The 25,903-nt window shown below is 29.1% G+C and overlaps 1 protein-coding gene across 4 annotated transcripts in view; it reads left to right on the forward strand.

Annotated features, from left to right (window-relative positions):
• The window catches only part of cib (thymosin beta cib), a 25,850-nt gene extending 1,717 nt beyond the window's left edge, over positions 1-24,133 (forward strand). Inside the window, exons 2-7 of one of the 4 annotated variants that reach the window (XM_014436024.2) lie at positions 16,640-16,783; positions 17,497-17,610; positions 18,680-18,793; positions 20,338-20,451; positions 21,679-21,792; positions 23,294-24,133. In XM_014436024.2, the coding sequence (XP_014291510.1) occupies positions 16,642-16,783; positions 17,497-17,610; positions 18,680-18,793; positions 20,338-20,451; positions 21,679-21,792; positions 23,294-23,319 (624 nt within the window). In that variant the 5' untranslated portion in view covers positions 16,640-16,641 and the 3' untranslated portion in view covers positions 23,320-24,133. The remainder of the gene's footprint in view (positions 1-16,639; positions 16,784-17,496; positions 17,611-18,679; positions 18,794-20,337; positions 20,452-21,678; positions 21,793-23,293) is intronic. The other 3 variants (XM_014436026.2, XM_014436025.2, XM_014436027.3) reach the window with 3 other exon arrangements.
• Positions 24,134-25,903: the final 1,770 nt, after the last annotated feature.

Genomic DNA, 25,903 nt, shown 5'->3' on the forward strand with positions numbered 1-25,903 from the left:
TATATATAGCTTATTCACAAATGTTAATCTTTTCTGGTTTAATTTTTTCAAATTTAAATATTTACTTTTTCTATTTAAATCAATTATTTATTTTTCAAAAGAAAAAAATCTGTTTAAATGTTTAAAAATAGGTAAATATTTATTGTTAAAATCAATAATTTGTTTTGCGTATGACTAATCGCATTGATCATTGAAGTTGATTCACAGGTGTTTAAATAATTATTACTCACCTCTGAATTATAGTCATCATTATATTGATTTATGAATCATACTTTAATATTTTCTCGCCAAATAATCAGTAAATGAAAAATTACAATGGAATTTCATAAGAAAATAAACCAGCTATCATTCTATAAATTATTTTCTTTTAAAGTCCTATAACAATCAAAGTCTCTTTCATCTTCAAATCACATTTCAAGAAATGAAGCAAATACTTCAGTTGCCTTGAAAGGAGTTAAATTTATTCGCCTTGTGCATGCTGTTGCATTTACCATGAAGTATGTGAGGTGCATCGTTTACGAAATTATTCATTGTTGATTTGTCTTGAATTTGTCTTCACAAACATTCTGACCAGTTTGTTTTCGTAGTTTAAAATTACTTTAATTCTTCGTTCAATTGTGATGAGATTGTCTTTGAATTAAATTCTATACTGAAATATGTAGTTATATATTTTTAAATATATATTCTAACATATTGTAGACCTTACCTTTCCTTTTCATCCAGTCTGATTCCACTACCTAGATTTGTATATTTTTGATTATTTTAACTCAAACTAATATAATAGTTTATTTAATGTTATAGGATTTGTTAAAAAAAATCTATTCATCATTCTTTTCTATTAAAAAAAACATTATAAGACCGATAAAATATTTATGAAATGAATTAAAGTGTCCAGATAATTAAAATTTAGTTTAGACTAAAGAAGAGAATAAACATCATTAGCAGAAGGAATTTCACTGCACGTCTCATGGAATTGTTTATCTTAGTAATTCTATTTATAGATGTCATTTATCACAGTAATAAAGTCGTCTTCTCAATACATTGTTTTCAGAAAAGTTGTTTTCAACAGGTTATGATTATTCTTAAAATTCATAATTCTGTCCAGTAGTTTAGTTTAATTATATATAATATTTCTTATAACTGTTTGTTTAGACAATGTTTATGACTCTTCATTGTCCTTTTCTGGGTCTACTTTGTTATAAAAAAAAACAAAAAAAACATTAAAATACTACAAATTATTTTATTTCCTATTGTTATAAATTATTACCCAATCTTATAAATTTATTATGCGTAATATAATAATTTATATTTATATTATAAAATATAAATATAAACAAAATTGATCTATTAAAATTATTACATGTCTCCTATAAAAAAATATTTTTTTTCTAAATTAGCTCAAACCAGCTATGTCCAAATTTATGTAATTCATTACATAATTCAACAGACCTGCCTGTAACGTCATAAATTAACAGCTATTTCTATAATGTATGATTATTTTCCTCTTATTGTATTACTTTGTTTCTGCCATCTGAATAAAAATAATTATGTTTTAAAAATTTATTTATTAACATTTACTGTACATAAAATACAATTAAATTTGAAGTAAGATCATAATCGTATGATACAGCTATGTAGAGAAACTACCTATTGGTAGCATTCTAAATCATATAGTCATATTTACTTTTCATTGTTCTTGTAATTATATGTAAATATTGTTACTTATGTATTTTGATATATGTATAATTTTTTTTTTAATTACCTCTAACTATCCATTATGTCCTAATAGCTTTTATTAACTGACCTGTTTCTAATTATTTGTCACCATACGGAATCAACTGCTTTTTTTAATCTTAAGTTGAGATTTTTACTTTTCTGTTATATTCAGTATTTATAAGGTTATTTTTAAATATATACTTCATTTACAATATTCACAAAATGTTGTTCTGTCCTCTCTCCTTTGCCTGTTAAAAAAACAGGGACAGGAGGTGGCAGCTATCTCTCCCCCCCCCCCAGAAGTAAAATAAATTATTAATTTAATAAAAATTAATTAATAAAATTAAATTAATTTAGAAATTAGTTTTTTCAAGCGAATGCTAATTGTAATAACTAATAAAGAACTACGACAATTATATATAATATTCTTCAAATTTTGGTTTCAATCGCCTTTTCCGTGCTGCAATATCACAACCTGATTGACTATGGCTTGCCCCCTCCCCTAGTTTTAATCTTGGGTACGCCCTGGATTAAAGTTGTTACTAAGACGATCTGTCGTTAGAATTTTCTCGACCAAACTTGCTCACTGTCGTTTAATCGTAAATAAATCTGTCATCGATAAGTAATTTAGTCTCCAAATATTGATTTATTTAATTTTAAGCAGAAAGTGGTAAATGTTCATTGTGAGGAGCCCATTGGAGTTCTCTTCTGTCCGAATACTCAAAACCTTGGAAGGCAGTATTTAATAAGCGTTGTTATAGTCATTAAAATTGTATTTATATTAGTATGAACGGTTTATTCACAATTACAGTTAGCACTACGCACTAAGCAACGTAATTTGCTTGACTGATTCAACAATTGTTAAAACCTATAAAGTTTTATGAAACCTGAAATTGTGTACTGCAGAATTTAATCTTGGTTCTCGAAATTGCTCTAATACTATGAGTCAAAATAACACATTTTGATAAGTTTCATCGTTGAGAAATAACCTTAAACTAGTTTTATTTCTTGTCGAACGTCGTGAAAATTTAACACCAGTCAATACGAATTTTGAATCTGGGCTCAAGTTCCAATTTCCCCAATATAACTAATAAAAGATAGAAATATTTTATCTGATGCAATTCGCAGAACTACATTTCTGATTTTAAGAGTAATTATCACTCTTTGTGATTGCTAATAAATAATTTCAAAACCACGCGTTTGAAGAATAGCTATGTTTCAGTTCCTTTTAAGGATTGATAAATTTTAGTACAACTTGAAGCCAAAAAGAGCTCTGTACAACCATAGCTTTCATTGACACAGCTCTTTGAAGGGAAGAGTATATTTCCATGAAAAATTGTCTTCAGTTAAGTGTAATATTGTCAAAAATATTCGTTCTACCAGAACAACCCAATCATATGGAATGCATGTGGTGTAAATTTAATTAGCTTTCAATTTAGGCTTAACAGCACTCTTAAAAATGATGGATAATCAAAAATTTGATTTAAAAAAAAAAAAACTGTTTAATTTACGAAGAAGAATGGAATATGGTCCGGGTGCGGTAAAAAAAAACTCAAATAGTAAATAATTATACTATTTTTATTGAGCCAACGGTTCGTCCCACGTTGTAGGGCTTCGTCAGGGCTGTTTTGACGGCAATTATAATAAAATGTTTTGATGTTTAATTTACCTATGTGCAGTTTTTGATTAATTGTAGGAAATGCTTAATGTTTGAAAATTTATCTTGGAAAAAAATATGATTTCAAATTGTAGCAAATTTCATTATTTTTTTAAAAAATGATCTATTCTTTTAAGCGTAGTTTTAAAGTTGATTATTATGGATTTAAATCTCATGATTTCACTTAAAATTCGGAATATGTTTTTATTTTCCACCTACTCAAACTTCTTAAGAAACAAATGAAGGGTTTGGTTTTCATTTGATTTATAGAATCATAGTTAATTACTTAAAATATTTTTTTGTTGACCTGTATAATGTCCGGCGAAACTTACCATTTCCAAACTGAATTCAAAACTAACTTACAAACGAAATTATGTTTATTTTCTCCTCACGTTGCCTTCCGGAAACACGGACAAAATGCTATTAAGAGTATCCAGCTATCCCTTATGAACACATTAAACTTCTTTTGCTCGGGCTTGTCGAAAACATATTATTTTTAGTCTGAACTTCATTTTCAAGAGTGGCCTTCGTCTTCAGCTCAGTCCAGCGACCTCCCAAGGACGCGTCCTCTTCTCTAGAGTTTGAAGTGCGCTGTTTCTGTCCCGCCCGTATACAAAATCATTGTCGTATGGATGGATCTGTTCAGTTATCAGATGAGGGAATTCGTTCTCCATGAAGTAGAGTCTGCGTTCTCTTTTTAGTATTTTTATTGCTACGGAAGTATATCGAAGGCGGTCTAACGCATGATGAAATGCTCAGCCGTCTCTGGTATTCCGCATCTGGAGACCAGAGGATTCCATTCCAAGGCCATGAAGCTTGGCTAGAAGGTCCTTCCAATTCACATTAAGGGATTGTGAAAACCACTAGTCTGAGAGATCTAGGTTCGCTTTCAAACGTATTCTTACATTAGTATAATTTAAAATAAAAATAATTTATAAAAGGAAATAAAATAACACCAATTCTGCTGTTCACTAGTATCCTACCGGAAAATCTCTGATTTACTTGTTTCCTCTACAATCTTTAACCGAACGTTTTACGGCACAGAATTGATAGACCTACTATTAAATGTCTTTTACAATGAATTTTCTTGCAAGATATCAACACTACTAACAGGTTTACTTGTGTCGTAATTCACAATCCAGTATGATCCTAACTGCAGATCTATCGATATGAGATGTTCTGGAATCACTTAAGAGAACCTTGAATGATAGTGGTGTCTGTTAAATGGCTTACAGCAGAACGTATTAAAGTTATTTTTTCTTGAACATACTTGTTTCTAATCCTATCCCCACCCCCAAAAAAAGGAAGTTTGAATGAGGAAAGTGGAGTCCTTCTGTGGAGTTTTACTACAACTCATTGTCGTGTTCGAAACTTCTACATATTCCTGTCAATTAAATATTTAAATCAAAGTTCTTAGCTCTCAGTTTGTTGAACTATTTAATTTTCTCATTGCTTATGTTGTACATTTATAATTGTAATAGTAGAAATTAGCGGAAGGACTGGTTTGTTGAGCTATAGGGGGCACCTAGATTTCTTCTTATCAGAAAAAGTGTCTTTGTTGTAAGCATTTTCCGCTTTCACTGATTGACTAACTGTTATGCACGGTGTTATTACACACCTTCCTAAAGCTGCAGGCTGGTTGTTCTTCGTGACTGCTATAACTATTTTGCAGATTTTGCTTCTTTCTCGTAACAATACTACGCGTTGTAAATACATAACTGTTGAAAATATAAATATTTTCATATAGCAATAGTAAAAAAACTATTACCTAGACTTCATAAATAATATTTTTTTATGACATGACCGATATCATGTTTAAAGAAATATTACATTCACCTAGCCATATTGTCTTGTCAAAACAAATTTGAAGCCAAAAAGCGCGGGTTTGGCCACGCCTTTATGGCTTAGATTAATAGCAATTTCACCTATGTAGTATAAACCGAAGGCAGCTACCAATTGGCTCTTATTCCTCTGCCACTCCCCTGGTTCCATCATAAGACCCATCTTTTTGGCCTCGCTTTACCTCCCAGCTTACTAGACTATTATTCTCTTCATTCAATATTGCCATTCGCAATAAGTTATGAGGGCAAGATAGCTTGGATTCTGCATGCTACTGTCGCTCAATATCGCCGATAAAAGGCAATATCCTAAAGTAGCGATCAGGCTTTAATTTGTCGCCCTACAACTTATAGCTAGTTTTGCTTTTATCACATGAGCTGCTTCAAGGAACAATGCTCAATCACATGTATGTGGTATGTAACGTACATTCACGACTATGTGATATTACTCAGTATAACTAATAATATTGTGCCAGTTATGAGAAACCTGTTTTTTTCTTTTATAGGAAAAGGATTTTGTTGCCATAATCTAAAAAAAGTAATATATAAGTTATTAGAGTCAGCTTTGGGGCAATAAACAAGAAGTCTACTCGTCCCCTTGTTATGAAGGAAGTTTTCTTATCTCGGGTCACACTATCTGTCTTCCAGTATTAGATCATGTGTTAGAAATTTATAACGTGTTTCTATTACGTTCTTCATTTTTAACGTTACAATGAAACAAATAAATTCACTTTTATAGTATATTTAATTTCTGAAGGCTGTTTGGTAACCTTCCTTGTTGACCGTTGTGTAATATTTGAAAGGTTATGTTTGCACACCTTCACCTCAGTGTCGTCATTGTGCGTGATGCATCGAAAAGGAATGTAATTATCTACAGGAGTCCAGAAGAAGAAATAACACTCATTAGCCCTTCGCAGATTCTTTTTATAAGACCGTTTTATTTTATTTTGATAAAGTAAAATTTGATTAATTTTATTCCTTGAAAATCTATGTTCAAAACAATTATCTAAGATCAGTTATAAGTCAAAGCTAAGACGTATAACATTTAAAAAATAGGTTTGGTTTGATTTTTGCTCAATAATAACTGTTGTACATTAAAGTATCGATATAATTCTTAATTATTATTAAAAAATTAATGTATTGAAAAATAAAAAGATTCGAAATTATATGAAATTTAATGTTAGTGACGAGATTGTTCATCGAGAGCCACATATAGAAAAAATGTTCTCATGGCTTAATAAAGTTGTTTGTAATAAAGTTAGACAAATTTTCTGGGAGCTACGTAGAATATATCCCTATTAGTGAGTGAGTATTATTTGATATAGTTAGCAAAGCACCCCACTTGATGGACCAACATTTTGTCTGAGCCTTTTTAGACTAAATATTTTTTATGACAACTAAGTGGCTGAACCAAAAAAAATTCCTAGTGAGCACCATCGCCAAGTAAAGATTCCTGAGCTCATAAATTTTCTAACATTTCCCTCTTATCATAAATTCCTCCTCTATTGCAGTAGAAGAGATTTCATACCATCTACTCTTTATCTCCTGATATCAATCCCACATATCAGGAATTTTTTCAGAACAATTAAAACCAAAAAAATTGTATTTCATTGATATTGATGTTCTCTCGTACTTCACGGTTATATAATTCTTATATTATTACTGTTGGAGGGTCTATTCGAGAATAGCTCATTCGTCCTATTCACCAACTCCTCTTGGTCTTTCATGTAATGAATATTAACTGCCACCGGAGGGAATCGAACCCACGCCGCTCCTATATGGATAATCTGGGATACTCGCCTCAAGGCACACGCTCATCGTAGTCTCAAGCTATTTCCATGGATATTACACTAGGCGAGGAAAATTGCTGTATAATTGTGTGCATGATATGGCATCGCTCCCGCTTCGCTCTCGGTACTTAAGAAAAGTTTAATGTTATCTGATAAAGGTTTATATATTAGTGTCATTTAGTTATTAATAACTTTTTATTGAGTTCTTAGCAAGCATATAGCGTTACAATTAATAATAAGGTACTATTTTTTTGTACCTTGTCTATGACTAGCCAGAGTCCGTACGACATTGCTCTCCTGATCGATAAAGTGTAAAGAAAAGACGCGATTGCAAGGCCTATTAGTAAGCAGTGATAAGGCTTCCTTTGCGATGAGTCACTTCTATTCTGGCACTCCTATCTCTCTCTCTCTTACTGATAAAACATGTAACAGGAGCCTCTATGCACTTGATGGAAGATTTCTGCCCTTGATATAGCTACTATAAGAAAACTATTATCGATAATGAATGATATCTGTTTTCATTTTCTTCTGCCTCTCGAGGTGAGATAACAACAGGAAACCACACCTCAAAGATCAGGATAATATTAACTTTTAGATAAGTGTCCTAGAAACATTTTATGTGGCATCAATGTATTCTATAAATATATCCTTTATAGTAACGCAACACTGCTTCCTCAAATTAGTTTCTGTCCCTTACTTAAATTCGACAACGAAATTGCTTTTAATAATGGGAATACTGTAAAATCTAATTGTATTATTTTTAATTTTGTTTTTAAAGTGATAACTACCTTTCTCTGGCAATCTTGATATTATTTTTTTAATAATAAAATCCCAAATAATTTTTATAGAGTACATAGTGGAACGGAACCTCTTCACTTCACCATTAAAACTTATTAAAATAAATTATAGAAATAATGATATTCTTTAAACATAATTATTAAAAAAAATATTGACATGCAGATTTAATATCTTCTACACAAATCCATATTTGGGGAATAGTGTTGAATTTTTTTAGAAAAATAAAAAATATGTTTAGGAAGAAAAGAAATTGATCTGAAGCTGTAATTGAAGTTAAAGAAATTTTTCCAAACAACTTTTAACCAACTATTTTATCATCTTACAAAAATTATAACGTACAGATTTAATTGAATTTAAAAATTAAATATATTAAAATAATGGTTAACCCAGAGTGCAATATAATCATTACGTAAATGTAGAAATGTATGTAAAGATCTAATTTGTTCTAATATAATTATAAGATTGGACCTGTTGATGGATTACTGTTCCAAACGTTTTCAGAAAGCAATACCATTCCATAAAAAGAAAATTAAGTAAATAATAGAAAATTAAACTCTCAGACACAAGTTTTATATTAAAAAGGAATTAATTTTTATACAACACAGGCTGCTTTTCCTAAACTAAATTAACGTAATTGAAATAAAAATGGACTTTTATGAGATATTTAGTTATTTCATTAAATAAAATGGCATATAGTTCATTATAATAATTAACTCAATATTTTTTTCTACATTAATTTACCTGTATATGAAATACAGTGGTGTGATATGGGTAATCCCAACACTCCAATAATCCGTAGTAAAAAAAAGTTACATTTTTTTTAGAAGACTGAGCAGGCAATAACATTTTGTTATAAAAAAAAAATTAAACGTGTGTAAAGGACATTTATTAAGGATATTTAACTTTCTGGTATATAGGTAAATTATTGTAATAACTGTGGAAATTTTTCAATATCAAATAATCCGATTCCTATGGAAGTGTTCATAACATATTTTGTTGGAATTAGAAAAAAGTAATATCAATTGTTTAAATTATTCGATTCTGTAAACCTAATTTAATTAATAGTATAAATACGTATAGCTCAAATTCTTTTGGTGAACTCACGTTTTTATCACATTTTAAATAAATCCCTACAAAGGATTTTTTTTTTCATTGATTTTACCTATAAATGAACAATCTTATAGTTCTTACTAATTTAATCATTACTTAGCGTTACTGGGGATGCTCAACAGTTTTTAGCAAACAAAAGAAAACAATTTTTTTTATATATATATTTTTTAAATCTTTAATTTTTTAAAACTTCATGCTGTCAAATATCCAATAAAATATATTAAATAAATTAAAATAGATGTGTACATTGATATCGTTCAATTTTTTATACCATTTTTTCCTAATACTTTCTGTTATCCGAACTTGTCAGCAATTCCTCCGCTGCAATTAGTTCAGTTTACGAAGATAATGCTTTATTTCGAAAAATTTCAAATCCGAGTTTTCTACGTAGAAAAATAAATAAACGTAGTTTTATTCCGTAGAAAAACGTTTTAAGGTTCCCAAGTTTAAGTAACGAAGTCTCGCTAAATGGTCTGTGAGGCTTTGAAAATGACCAAAATCCAAATATTCGAAACTAAAATTATGTATTAAGGTAAGTATTTACCTGAGATGCTACAACATCTTTTTAGCTAAAATATACACTTTACATCATCGATTTTACAATTTTATCTATTTTCCAAAAATAGCTCGAAAGATTTTGATGAGTTCAATTTAATATAATAATTTAAATTTACAATCAAGTGGTCGGTCTTGATTATTTGCTAGATGTTATTTCCATTAAAATAGAGATTAAATGTCGATTTTTTAAATACCTTTAATTGAAAAATTTACCATTGCTAGTAGTAATAAACAATGGATTTATAAAGTATGGAAGAAATTTATTATTAACTAAAAGAGAAAATAAATGTTTCCATAGATTTTATGAAAATAGTCAAAATTGACCTTCAGTTACCTATACATGAAACAAGGGAATATTATTGCTATCCTGAATTATAAATAAATAGCTGTTTTCAAACTTATTATGATGAATTTTATCTCAAAATCGGGTCGTAAGTGAAAGTTGTGTAATGCACGCACCTCACCAGTTTTTTTTTTTTACTAGTGTTTATATTCGACCTTAAATAGCCTCGAGAAATTAATAGAAATGAAAAAATTACGTCTATTAAAAAACTGTTAACAGTTTTGTTTACAGATGGTTGTGTAGTTTCAACACTGTGGTGACCCCGTTTACGCCACCTCTCAGTCACACGTTGTCAAAAGAGAGTGTGACCCCCCAAGGGAGGGGGTTCCTTTTTATGTAGACCGAATTGCGAATTGTGTGCTCCAAAACGGGCTTTGAATGTCAACAATCGTTATTTCGTGGGTTTGTCGACTTCAATTCATTAGAAATATCCTTTCTTTTCTTCGATGTGTTTAATTTATTTTTATCAATTTGAAAAACAAAATTATCTTGTCCATGTGAATAAATTTTTTTTTTTTAATATTTCTTGTTAGAAATAAATTCATTACCTGAACAAACTATAATAATAATTATAGTTTAATGGCATTCGTATTTAATTATTTATTAGAACAGACAAGATAATCCATTATAATATATATAGTAACACTGAAGATTTTCTTGGTTTTAACGCGCTAAAACAATATGTCTGATTTGAAAAATTATTTTGCGCTAGATTGACCGTTTCTTGAAGAAGCCTTTATAACATAAAACAAGTTATACAATTAATTTATAACATTATATAAACTTGATAACCAAGGCTTTTGGTGGTATTAAATTTAAACACATGAATAACCATGATCGCATTAATGCATTTATCGATTATACATCATTGATACATTAAAATTAAACTTTCCTTAGAACATAAATAGTACAAAGTATTTTAATAATAAGTTTACTCCCGTTACACTATTAAAAAGGAGACGAAACAATAAAAGAAAATTAAGAACAATTAAATAAAATACAGAAAACGAAAAAAAAAAATGTAATCTGACTCTTGGTAAACAGATATGTTTAATGAATGTCAATTAGTTGGGGTGTTAGCACGGTGTGCAGAATGAACTTCTATAAACGTATATTCAATTCTCAGGTGATGTAAGACCTACTTACAGAGAGAGGGCAAAGCGATGGGTGCCTTTGATCATGGAAACCAGGAGTTTTAAAGAAGAAGGTAGTCTTGTTTTGAATATAGAAATTCCAAACTATCTGTGTGTAATGTTTCATTGTTTGGACTTGAACCTGATACGCGTGCCTTCGTGGGCCAGTTCCAAATGATTTCGCATTCAAACTCGTTCCACGAGATTAGTCCCATGCTTCATTGTTGAAAGATGTACTGTAATTAACGATAATTACATAAAGAAGCACAGAATATTTTTTTATTTATTGATTGAGTTTTTTAGGTTTATTGACACTTTTTTAAATTTATCATAGATATTTTCTGTTATTTAAAGAAAGTTCTGTTTAGTTTGAGCCCCTTGACTCGGGCTTTGTGGACACATTAGATTTATTCGTTCCTGTTCGTAACGTTTTCCGAACGGAGCTGTTACTATAATGTCAATCAATCTGGAAAAATGTTGGTAATTCAAAATATCTTCCCGTTAAATTTATAGCTGCCTGTCATTATAAAGTTCGTAATTATAGAGTTAAAATTGTTAAGGCGTTAATGCTATTGCGCATTCCCTTTACTTTACCAAAATAGGCCTGAAAGAACAGAGGACTGTGGGTGGTAACGTTTCACTTAACGTTAATTTTAACTACCTTAATTATACCCTGCAACCAACCTTATAATGCCACAAGGCAATATTTCACTGGTATACATAAGTATTGTAAAAATAAAGCAGGTAACGAAAAAATAAATGAAAATTGTTAGCATATTTCAGCTGACTAAAAAGTAGTCTGTTTCCTAGGTAATACAATATTGACCAGATTTCCAAATTTTAAATTGGTCTGAGATGTTTCCCCCAAAAGTTTATGTTTACTTAAACATTTTTGGAATACTTACCTCTCTAAATAACAATTAAAAGCAAGTATTTTATTAAATGATTATTCATTAAATGATAATCTATCATAATTTCCAAGGTTTGAAAAAAGTTCTCGAATTGGCCAACTTTTTGGATTTTAAAATTATTGGGGCAGAAGAGAGCTATGATTTAGGAAAACAATGCCTATCCTTTTTTACAAATATTTTTCCTTTCTATTCATCTGTATTAAAGGACTGATTTCTGTTCTGTCTGTCTTCTTCCTATAGAAAATAAGAAAAATCAAACCGGTTGTTACTAATGAACTAACCCAGTAAACAAGATAAAAAGAAATAGACTCGTGGATTGGAAGAAGTAGGTCGGCGGAACCATTGTTAACAAAAGTGAAACGCTAAATCATCAGGTAAGGTCTGAGGATTGCGAATTCTGTTGACCTGAACCAATAGATCAGGACTTCAGCTTTAACAGGCTCCAAAACAATCCTTTGCTAATGTAACTGTGTTTTACCGTTACTTAGTTCTTAGTTTTCTTAAAATGAAACATGTAAATATCTACATGAAACCACTACCATTTCCAATACCTTATTTACTACTATTCGTATATATGTAGTTTACATAACATGTAAACAATGTACGATGTTTCATTTTTCATTTAATTGATACTAAAACTTATGTCTATATTCATGTGAAAGTAATAAACAAGCCGATTGTTGTTAATTGTTATGTTAATGAATCGCTGTCTTGCTTTGACATCGAAGAAATCTATGGATAAAAATAATACCAAGTGCATTGGTCATTATTTCTACATAAACACCTATATTTCAAGGTTTAAGAATACATTTTATTTGCCGTTTGATATTTAAATAATCTATGGAAGAAAATGTGTTAAAATCATTATTACTTAAGAGAAATGGTGCGGCAAAAGTAGTGGATATAGTCTGACAATTTATACTAGATCAGTTTCGGCCAACTCAGTCATGCCGTTTTCGTAATATAACTTTTCCAAGAAAATACGTTTATGAATGTGTAGCATTATATCCGTTTCGGTTGTATCAGAAGAAATCTGATAAAACCGATATGCACCAATTAGATACGAACTCTCACAATCTCTGAAAATTTCATCAAAATTGGACGGTTTAATCGATTATGTCCGAACAAAAATTTAACTACAGACACTTGACCAACTTTATTCATTGATCTCTAAAACGTAAAATACTAATGTCTAAAATGTAAAATTTTGTCAAGAAGACAAAGCTTTACCAACATTCGGTAGTGAAAAGCAAGGTACTTTAATATATTAAATTTTGTCGTACAAATTATTCTCTAAAATAACATTATGGTTTAGACTTGTTATTTTTTTTACAATCATGGGGTGTTTTAGAATATTTAATTAGAAAAATTGAAACATGCCTCCCAATTGGAAAATATTAAGTCTAAGAAAAAGAAGTATTTTATTTTAATTGCAAGAAGAAGTAGTGTAGCGATTTTAGTCTGCTTTATGTATTAAAAAAGATAATAAATAAACCAAAAATCATTTACAAACGAGAAATAAATAAAAACGATGTAAAATACCCACCACAAATCGTTTTTGTGGTTATTCTTCTCGGGTTAAATCAGTTTAAAGTTGGCAGTTTTCAAACAGCTAGAAGGCTATATATAATTGTTAAAAATATGTATATAGCGATAGTTTTATTTGGGAAATAACGAGTAATTTATTTCTTTTTAATGAGTTTATTGGTGTATTAAGGATAAATAATTTATGCGTGAATAGCAAATGAAATTATTTTTCCTTACCAGTAATTGTAAAGACAAAATATTTATATATATAAAAAGTATTGTACTCAAGTGCACTCTCCACATCCCGGCCTTGTTCAGGAGGTGCAATTCTCAAGCTGTGCGGGTAGCATCCATCAAAATAAAGGCGTTCCGTTTCTGTTGATGCGCTCTATCTCAGATCAATTTTTCTCATTTTGTTTTCTATCATTCAGTAATTTTATTATTATTTTTTATGTATAAAACAAGAGGACTTACATGCCCATCTGTAAAAATGTCACTGATACAAGCTGAATATAAGATAAATCTCGATGTGCCATTTAATGCGATATCTACTATGCGTAACACGTTTATAGAGTAGCCTTAATTCTAGATGTAATTAGAGTAATGAACACTGTTCAGCAATTTACTTCTTTTAAACTCTGCAGTTATGTGATTAATAATAACAATGATGATTAATAATAATAATGATTAATAATAATAACTGTTTTTTAATAGTAGTCATTGGTAATAATGGTTTTAACAATAGATTCACTATCTCCTGTACATTCAGATCTGTTTTACCTATGACAATGGAGCATTGATTGTCATACCAATTTTCAAGTTCAATGATAATTTACACAACTTATTTACAAGCGGTGAATTAGACAGACTCCTTTTAACAAGCCAGTCCTACAAATTCATTCCGAGTTTTCTGATACGACCTGATGAATTACGAAATTACGAAGCCACAGAATTAAATTACAAGACCATACTAATTAAACGAGTCACTTGTTCAAGATTTGTTAAGAACTCTCCATGTTAAGGCCGGTCGTTTATCTGAATTATTTTCATTTTTAACAAATAAGTTTAATCAGAAACTGGTATGGAATTTTGTTATCCTCAGGGTGGATACAAATGAATTAAAATAATATGATAATAGAAAAACATTAAGCTGCTTTTCCAGTTTATGTTTGTTACAAACATTTACCAAATTACATTATGGTTTCGTGTTTAAGTTAATTAGACTGAAGTGACAACAGATAAACGAGATTCTGATTACACTGTTTTATATTGTAGATTGAGACCATCAGTTGTTTGAACATCAGACTCAGAAACTACCCGTCTTTGTTATCTCCGCTACTTTAACCACTACCCTACTTTACATTATTTTCCGAGTTTATTTGTTGTTTCTTACATCCACACATGTAAGAACCCTTAGTTAATATGGCACTTTTCTTCGTAATATTTGCTCCTCGCCCTCTCTCTGAAACGTAAGGAAGTAGCTGCCCGATTTAAAAAACAGAAATTAATTTTGTGAGGAATCAAGTGTAACTGACTTATGCTTTCATAGTGGCAGTTGGCTCGAAATACTTTGTCAGACCAAGAATTTATTTCATTTTGATAAAATCCTAAGATACGTATTTTATCAAAAATTGAGAAAAATACTGCTTTTATGACAAAGGGTCGTCCTATGTTAGAGTCGTTGCCTGCCCAATAACATGAGATGGGAGTGGTCGATGAAGGGACCAGTTCTCTTGTATTTTCTATTCAGAGTGGCCACTGCATTTTTTCCTGCTTCCGCCGCCTGTTAGTCCTTCCTGTACTGCGTACTTCCTGCACTTGTAGGACCTTTGCCGTATAAAAAAAAAAAAAATCTATTACATATTTTTCTTTTGTTTCTGGTATATCTATTTATGACTTGCCATAATAAAAATGTTCATAGTTATTTATACGTAATACGTTTCACTCTATTGAAAAATCGCGTAGCATGTCAAGGTTAGCTATTAGTTCCGCTTTATTGAAATTAGTATTAAAAAAAAATCTTTGTTGCGAAGAAACCAGTAGTCTACTAAGTTGCAAGAAAGACCTTCTTTTTCCTCTCACTTACCCAAATATGAGGTGTAGGGTATCACAGTACACATGTTCTCCCCATTAATCTTTTCGAATTTTGGAATTTTTTTTTTATTTTCGCAGGGTCACAACAGTTGCATGTTATCTATCTTTTGAGTGTATTGTTGATTTTCTAGTTTTCCAGCGCACGTAATTGTGAAATCATAATCTGGTTTTAAGGCTTAATTTCCCTAATAATATATTATATATATTAAATCCCCAATAATATATGGGGCTTTCTTGATCGGACGCGTCCTGAAGACGTAAATAGCTAAAAACCACAAACAACTTTTCAGATGCGAAAAATGTAACCAGTCTAAAGGTCACATTTGTTTTAGAATTCACTTTTCTAAAAAAATCCACCATAATAGACGTTCGGTCGCAAAAACATGGTAACTGAAATTTTTTTAAAAAGATATTGAGGTGAAAAAACTTTCGTTTGTAATATATAACTATTCTATATTTGTACTACGTTTAGGTTTTACTCCATATTCGTGTACTAATATACTTCATTTTGTCTACTACATCTATTTATTTTTGAAATATTGTCATATGTACACATAAATTAAAATTTTATAAAATTAACTTACAGTGAAAGACATTGTTTGAATAAAGTTATGTTGTGAATTTTAATTTATGTGTATATATAACAATATTTCAAAAAGAAATAGATGTAATTGACAAAATGCATATTAGTACATGACTATGGGGTAAACCGGAAATGTAGTTCAACAAATATAGAATAGTGATATATTTTATTGGAAGTTTTTTCACATCAATATCTCAAAAAATAAAAACAAACAACTTTCTAGGAAATAAAATCCAGTATGAAATATTTCATGAATGGCAGTTTCTGGCATCATCGGTTTTTTTTACGGATCATTTCATAAATTGTTAACAGAATCTTTAGAAAAATTGTTTTCTTGAGACAATAATGTTAACATATAATTATGGTAACTGACTACTAGTTGAAGATAATATATTGTAATGAACAAACAATTTAACATATTAAAAGTTTTCATCTGTGAAGTTACCATGTTATTAGATTCATAATTTGAGTTTTCTGGCTTGGCTAATGAGACCAAAATGGCTGTCAGGATGATGCCTGTGTAAATAAATGTCTCAATATTCCTTCATATTTATTTTTCATTTGGTTTTTATTGGTTTCAGAAATGTCAGCTGCTCCTGTTAGCCCATCCTTGAAGGACCTACCAAAGGTAGCAGTGGATCTCAAGTCGCAGTTAGAAGGTTTTAATCATGACAATATGAAAAGGGCATCTACAACTGAGAAGAATGTTTTACCAACTGCTGAAGGTAAGAAATTTTATGATTTATTTTCAATAAGCTAAGAAAGTTATTTAAAGAAAACAGGTTTTTGATTTTTCAATACATCCCAAAAGTTAAGTATGTATTAACCTCAGTTACATTAGTATGCATTCTTCAGAAAATATGTCATGTACTAAGAATTAACTGATCATGGAAATCGTACTAGGTACTTAGATCAGAAGCAGTGCTGTTTTTACCCTAGAAGTCTAGAACAAAGTGTATTCTTGGGTGGACCACAAAATATATATTGACCTTCCTAGTCTTGTTAAAATTTGGCGAGTGACCTTGTCTTAGATACCTCTAGTTGGTATAGATGACATGATGGATTTTTAAACCTAATAGACAATAAAATTATCAAAAAAACATGAACAGGCTTGAACTTTCTGTACTCAAAGGGTAGTGAATGAGTACCAAATCACTTCAGTCCACCAGCACATCACAGCTATTGTTAATATAATATTTTGGTTACATATAAGTATTTTAAAATATCTTATTAATAAAAATGATGGAATAAATTTTATCCATCTTAAGTTAATCATTTAAATAGTAACTCCAGGCACAATAATATACCCTTGATGTTATTTATTTCTAGAATTATAATTTTACATTGTTTTTTAAAAGAGAAATAATTCTACTAATATTGAAATTCTGATTATATTGTGTTCTTTTTTTGTTATATTAACATTTCATGACTGGTACAGATGTTCAACAGGAGAAACAACATATTGAATTGATTCATGGGGTTGAAACTTTTAAGCAGGACAGGTTGAAACGTACTAATACAACTGAGAAAATCATCTTGCCAAATGCACAAGGTAGTCATTCAGTGTATGGTGGCCCTGTTTTGGCTGAGGGAACAAAATAACATACTGTTGAAATAGTCTAATACAATAAACTATTTTTTTTTACTAATAAATGCCCATGCTAATGTGGTTTTTGTTTTAATCTGTCATTTGCCCAACCCAATATATTTAATTAAAATGCGTTTTAGTGATTAACTGTGTACTGTCTAATGTGAATGCTTATCTTTGTTTATTATGAAATTTTATATTTTGTTATTTATAAAATTGATAATTCAAAGCAAAAATAAGTCTTATATAATTAGCAAATATTCAAAAACTTTTTATTTTATATGTCAGCTTATTAAGATGTATAGATGGTTATTCTCTTTAATTTATTGTCCTTACTTAAATTCATTTTTAGAGGTGACTTTTCAGTTGATTACAAGAAATCACTAACAAATGCAATTAAATAATTATTTATTGTGATGACTGATTTTGTATAACCTACATAGTTTAACTAAATATATTAGTATATATACTTAATTTAAAATACTGACTGTTATGAAGATTAAAACATTGCATTCGTGAATGGAGTTTTTTTTTTTAACATTAATAAAAAAGTACCATAATTATACTTAAATTTTGATATGTTTAATAGTTAATTAACATTAACTTACTAATATATTAATACATAACTTTGATTGATTTAATGAACCTAACTTAACATTCATTATTAAATTTGACCTTATATTGAGTATAAAATGTTTCACAAGTTAACCACATGTTATTGAATAGCAAAAGTAATATAAGAATTGCCAAATACTTCTCAAATAAATTTATATTTGATCTTTACTTTATTATTATTATTATGCTAAATGCAAATGAACCAGATAGAGCAATAAGAATTTATTATACAGTAATATATCACTATATTTATTCATATACAATTATTTATTCACACACAAGATGATACCACATGAAACATGTTCTGTCATTTACAATGTTAAAATGTATTAAAGATCTAAAATTTGATTAATTTTTAGTAATCAATTTATTACTTGAATTAATGATGTAATATATTTTAATTACTGAATAATTTTAGATGTGGCAACTGAAAAAACACAGAAAGCTTTACTTGAAGGTGTAGAGGGGTTTGATACCGGTAAACTTAAGCACACCGAAACACATGAAAAAAATCCTCTTCCTGATAAGGATGGTAAGTTTTCATGATTTTCTTTTGTAGTTTGTTGTGCTTTGCCTTATTTTTTGTATGCCTCCTGCATTAATTAATTTTTGAAACTTTAGTAAAAAAATAATTATTATAACCTACTTTTCCTCATAGAGCTTTTTTGTAGTAAAATATGATCAAACTTTTTGTTTTCAAGTGATTTTCTTTTAGGTATTTAAAACTCAAATAATCCTTTTGAAAAAATTTGTAAGTGTACAAATTTAATCAATTTAACAACCTCTATGTTTTTTGTAATTAATCTTTACAGCTCGTTTCTATAATTCTTAATTTGTAATTTTGTGTTATTTTATTCAAATAATCTTCCAGCTATGTGCTAGTTAAAAAAAAGTAGCTTTAAAAAAAAATCTTTTGTTCACAGTTGTTCTTTTTTTTTAAATGTTTTTGTAATACAAATCTTACTGATATGTACAAATTGCATGGAAACTATAGTGTATTATTGACTTTGAATCTTAATATAGATGTTCACGCCTGCTTTTTATTATTTTTCTCCACAGTAAAGTTGATTTTCTAAACATTTATGTTTTAATTTCAATAATGTAAGTGACATCAATTGATAGTTTACATTCAAACAACATTAAACAAAAGCAGTTGTATCTTAGTCAGCATTAAATTTACTTGGAGCATTAAATTTACATTAATTGTGTGATTATTTGGCCAACTAAATATAAATCTATTACTTAAAAATGCTACATGTTTATAAATCTTATTTTAACACACTATCTGAAATATTTTATTTATTATTCATTTATTAAATCCTTTATTAAGGGATTTAATTTATTAATTATTATTATGAATGTGTACAACAGTCCTTAATTGATGGGCTTGAGGCTCAGAAACAAGCTTCTGCCAGGCTTCCCAGTGGTTCCCAACTTTTTTTTGGCAGCGAAACCCTTTTAAATACATTATCAGTTTATACAAATAGAGTAGGCTGTATTTTCAACAAAAGCTAAGAAAGGCTTGGATACCTGTGCAAAATTAAAGAAAATCTGAGATGGTGAGGTTCAAAACTGTTTTGAGTTTGACGTGGAATAACCCATTCTTAAATTATTTCACAGAACCCTAGTTGAAAAATACTGGTCTAGACTCAAGTTTTACTCCCGTACATAATGACGGGCCTTTTAATAGTTTTTAAACTGTTAGATTGGTGGCCAATGACAATTCCCTTTATTTTAGTGTTGCTAATATTTAAAAAGACTTGTTGCCTGCTGTAAATGTGGCCTTTATTTTTTTTTTCTGTTCTTTTATGAACAGTCCTAGGTAAATGAATACTTTACCCATTGGAAAATGGTGCTTATTAATTTGTAAGGATTCGTGCATTGCTGCATTGTTCCTTGAAAACAATATACATAAAAAATGTATTAATTATGGGAATAGCATTTTTTATACTGAGTTATTTTATTTACATTAGTGTAGCATGGTCTATTAATGTTATATATTTGGCTATGCTTTTAACTATGAATTTGTTGAAAGTTTGTGCATGGTTGTTTGCATGTGCCTTGTTTGGCTTGCAGCCGTGATGCAGGAAAAAGTTCATCAAAATCTGATATCTGGTGTGGAAGGATTTGACAAAGCTCGCATGAAACACACCACCACTCAGGAGAAGAATGTGTTACCTGATCCTGAAGGTTTGGACTTATACAAATATTTTGTTTATAAGAATTTAAGAGATGACTTAAATTTAATATTCATGCAAAGGATAGTGATTAATTGTATGATACTAAAAGCTTCTATTTATTTTCATTATTATTTTAATAATTTTTATTATATTTTTTTGAACATGCTGCTTAAAGCTTATTTCATCCAAAACTTGCATGTATCAAAGTATTTGAAATTTATCAAAAAGTTACATTTAAAAAAAATAAGATTGACCAAATTTTAATTAAATTAAAACTTCCTTGAATTATGGTGTATGGTTTTATTAGCTTTCTAGACTTACACTTTTGCAAAAACAAATATGTATCTTAGAAAATACGAATCTTTGCAACAGAGCATTCTGGATAGGCTTTATGTAAAACATTAACAGCCTTTTATAATTGTTTCAACTGTATAATCATAATTATGCAGTGATTATATTGTGGATTATTAGACAAGTATTGAAAAGTCTATTGAAGTCTATTGATACACATACATTTTTAGAAATTGTACGATGGTGGGAAATAGTAACAGCAGCTTTATTAAGTTGGAACTAGTAAAATACTGTTTAAGTTACATGAAAACTTAAAGAAACCCAGAAACAAAAATATGCAGAAGATTTGAAAATGACTACTCCACAAGATATTACACATCAACCAAATTCATCTAAGTTGTTTTTCTCTTACTATAAATTTTTTTAAATTTCTTGATTTATTTTTGAAAATCAAAATTTACCTCATTTTCATTTTTAAGTTATTCAAAGCTGTTTGGTGATTCAAAGCCAAAACTATTTTTGGAACAAGAGTTAAAAAGCTTTTGTAAAAAGATGATCCGGGTGCGGTCAAAGAAAAAAAACAAACAGTCATAAAACTGTAATATGAGCCAACTTTTCGCCACACGTTGCAAAGCTTCATCAGGGCTGTCAGATAGTAAGCGAGCATGCAAAATAAAAAGCCTTGTATGATGTTGGGAAAAATGTATTAGTTCTTATGGAAGTTATTTTTGATAACAATATTGTTAAAGTTATTTTTCCGATCGTTTGTTTTATATCTTAGGAACTGACTCTTCATAGCCTCCCAATATTTTACATACATCTATATAATGTTAGCCTTCTTTTTTTTAGAAGTTATCTTTCATAAAATAATATTAGGTTTTATTAATAAATAATTTTGTTTGATTAATTTTTGTTTATAAAATTTCTATTTCTATTGTTAAAACAGCAATTGAAGCTGAAAAGGGCCAGCAAAAGTTAATTGAGGGTATCGAGAATTTTGATCCCAAGAAACTTAAGCACACCGAAACTCAAGAGAAGAACCCACTACCCACAAAAGAAGGTAATAAATCAATTTCATAGTAATTTTTCTCCTTTTGAATAATATTTAGCTAGTGATAAAATTGTGTAAGTGTTTTTTCTAATGATTAATAATTATAAAACAGTTTGAAAACCCAAAGATCCTCTACTAATACTACCAATTGTATACACAACTTTTCCTTTCTATAAACATCAAAACCATAATCTATAAAATCATCCATAACCCAAACTTACCCCCTTCATTTTGGTCTACCTCATGAATATTTATTTATTGGTACCATTATGCCACGCCACCAAGCCGAACAACTTTAATTGCTATAACTTACTCCAATTATATTATCCCTTCAGTGGACAGGTGAAAGTCACATGAAAGGAAATGTTAGATCTCTAGGACCAAATATTTCAGTTTTTTAAAAAATACAATTTATTTATTTATTTTTTTAATGACTTCTATATAAAGTGTAAAGAGGTGAAAATTATAATTTATTTCTGAAAAAAAATTCCACAATTTACTGAAGAGAACAAGTCATGTAAGTAAATCCTAATTATTTTAGGATATTCTTCCTAAAAAATAATGAGAAGAACTTATTGATCCAGTTATTGCTTACAATATGATCATGCTCTAAAAATATGTAATTAGAACATATTAATCAGAGGTAGCATGACTTAAAGTGAAGTGAATCACCTTCCCTAGTTGTTTCTCATTGTTCTCAGAACCATTACACTCAAAGCTAAAAGGTGGGTTCTTGTGTACACTTTTTGATTTATGATTGTTTTAAATTTTCTCTTTAACAAGGTAATTTTTTTTTTTTTATTCTGTCATACAAACAATGTATTTGCCAGTTCATATTCTCTAGTACCTTTTACTTTTCATATAATAAAGGAATTAATTGTTGCAATATTCAATTTTTTATAGAAAACATCCATTGGTAATATGTATCTAATATTGAAAGGAAATAAAATAGATTTTGATAACTGGTTGGGTCCCAGGAAACAACTAAGTCTTATAATGGGGAACAAAATAAATATAGACAATTGAGACTACACAGGTGAACTTATTGGGCTTGGTAAGAAGGCATTGATCCTAAAAAACTTCCTGATTTCTGAGAATTAGTGGCATTAGATATAACTGTTGCCTATAACTCGAGGGCTCCATCTGTCCATTGAGGGTTAATAGCGTACATTATCCTTGATGTCTCATTAAATACCCTCCGAAATTCGGTGCACTCATCCTTTTCCCTAACAGATATCCATAACATCTTATTCTAGAGGACATTAAGCCGTCATTTTAACTTCTGAGGAATAACAAGTATTTCTGCTTTTATCTTATAAACACTTATTAAAAAAATCTCATAAAATCTTAAGCCTTTTTGGAATTAGTGTAAAGGTGATGAAATACACCTTAAGATATTCATTAGTTAACATAACTTATTATTCCTTGGCGATGCTAAATTATTATGAAATAATTTTTGTTTTAATTCAATTTTATTTTTAAAATTAATAAAGCATTTATTGTTTTACAGCTATAGATCAAGAAAAGAGTGCATGAACATGAACCTATCAAAGTATAAGCTGGGATCAACGTTTTTATATATTATTATCTTTTGTAATTAAATTAATTTTTTACATCAACATTATCATTACGTAACATTTTTATGAACATTTATATTTTACCTCAAGGTCCTTTGTGCATCTGGGGTATTGGTTATTGTAAATCTACAATGTTTATTTCTGAGTAATTCATTATGTTTTAATATTTTGTTTACAAAACATACTTCATTTTATCTTTTCTTTTTTTAAAAATTTAATATCAAATTCAAATTAATGGTTTCTTTCCGTGTAATATAAATTATATAAGCATTTTTTTTTAAAAACTGCTAGAATTAATGTTTTTTGATTTGCAATAATTCAATTCTAGATTACCAAAAGTCCGACAGGGCTTCATAAAGGATTTATTATTTGAATGTTACGGTTTTCATTTCTAAAATGATTATTCACTACCTTGTAAAGTATTCCACGTAATGATTGTATTTATAGTTTGTGAAGAATCGTTATGTACAGTTTTCGGGATTGGACATTAACTTGACATTTGTAACATGAGAAAGTGTGTGGCTTAGTGTGTCGTCTTATTTTTTAAATTACTATTTATTATTATGGCCTGGCTATGAAAAATGTCTATCCATTTAGAAATATAATAGTATGTATGAAAAGTCTGAAATTTTATATTATGTTTATTATTTTTATGTAAGAAAAATATATCATTGCTTGCTAGTCTTACTGACATGAATTAAAAGCAGAGTATCTTTTAAATTTGGAATTTCGCTTTATGCTTAAATTAATACAATAAAAAGTTCAAAAATTCATATCAGTATTTATTTTTAGTTTACTACCTGTCATTATACAAACTATAATACTACAATACATCTTGTTTTAACAATTAGTTGTTTTATTAAATTGATTACGTTTAAAGTGTCATGCTTGAAATTATTTCAATTTATGAACTTTTTTATGCTGAATTATCTTCTTTTTCTTCTCCTGAACAGAAAAAAATTAGTCACTAAGAGTAACTTTAATCATTTTACTGTGTTTTTACTTATTTTGGTACTTATAGACCTGATTTGGTTCTTTTTGTGAGCTATCCTCAGGAAGATTCATTGTGAAATGTAGCTGTTAATTTTTTTTCAAAATTTACTCAAATCCACTAAAAGCATAGCTCTGAGATCGCTGAATTGTTACAATGTTGCCAGATGTAGAATTATTGTTATATAAATCATGGGGTTAGAGTTAAAAATGTTATTTTGGAGAAGATTAAGTTTTCTCTTATCTAACCGGTGCCTGTACCAAATCTAGGCTTCAGTTCTGACAAAATTGTGAAATTATCAACAATTATCTAATAATTATTGTTAATTTAAAGATTAAGTGATATATAAATTTTAGATCTGGCTCTGGTAGAGATAGATAGCTAAGCAATTCATTTTAGCAAAAATTTGGCGCGAAGGTATAAGTGAATCTCCAACCAAACATTACATGGTAATATAAGACTTATTCAATCTTACATTATTTATATTCTATATTGCTCGTATTGCAAAAATTCTGAAACCATCTATTTGCTTTTAAGTTCATGCTATTCGTTAAGAGTGTGACCATCACAAAATTTATTTACTATTTCACATATTACTATTACTATTTAAAACTGCCACTATTGTAAGTCACCAATGCTTTGATAGTACCTTCTTCGGGTAATGCAGCAAGCTGATGTTTAGTAAAGATTTCATGCACTATCGACTAGGTGGTGACAGCTTTTTGCTGCTAGTCATTTGCCAAAGATGTTCTTAGTAATATAAATAATCTAAAGTCTGCTTCTATGTTGTTGTTTTTTTGTTTTTTTATTGAATAAAGTAATGTATGAATTTTTTTAATTTTTAGAAAAGAAAATTGCTTGGTATATGTGACTAGAAATGATATGAATATGTAATAAGAAATAATTTGAATAGTGCGTATTGTTATTTAAGGTTTAACACCTGGTAAAGCAGAAAAATTAACAGCTCAATTTTTAAAAATCAATTTATCATCCTTGAGACATCACACATCAACCAATGCTTTGTAAGACATCAGCATGATTTTTTCTGACTTCAAGAATTCATCCTAAATTTCTCCAGATATGTGAAGGTTTTTATTTTTTTAAATTGTAAAAAAAATTTTTTGGGGGCTTAACAATTTATCCCAGCTTAAGTGAATGGTACATTAGATTGTATATTAATAAATTAACTCCTCAAGAGCATCAGGAGCTGGGACTGGTGAAGCATTCTAATTCTCAACCTTACATAATTCTTCGGAGACTGTAGGTGTGCCCCAACTGCCTAAACCATGGTTCCCAGTCTGACAAAGACCACTGATTTCTTTTTCCACTGAATATGAAATGGTTGGATTTGAACTGGGTTTTTAGTTTACAAAGCCAAAGCTTTACTGCTATGGTTCAATGACCAGAGCAAGTCCATTGCAATTGTTCTATATTTTAAAACTTTTAACTCCTCCAATAATACTGGAATGGACTAGATGCTGAATATAATATAATGCTATATATATATATATATATATATATATATATATATATATATTGTGTCTTAATTTTT

This window comes from Halyomorpha halys, unplaced genomic scaffold (genome assembly GCF_000696795.3).
Source record: "Halyomorpha halys isolate HHAL.00 unplaced genomic scaffold, Hhal_1.1 Scaffold1757.1, whole genome shotgun sequence".
Classification (NCBI taxonomy): Eukaryota; Metazoa; Arthropoda; class Insecta; order Hemiptera; family Pentatomidae; genus Halyomorpha; species Halyomorpha halys.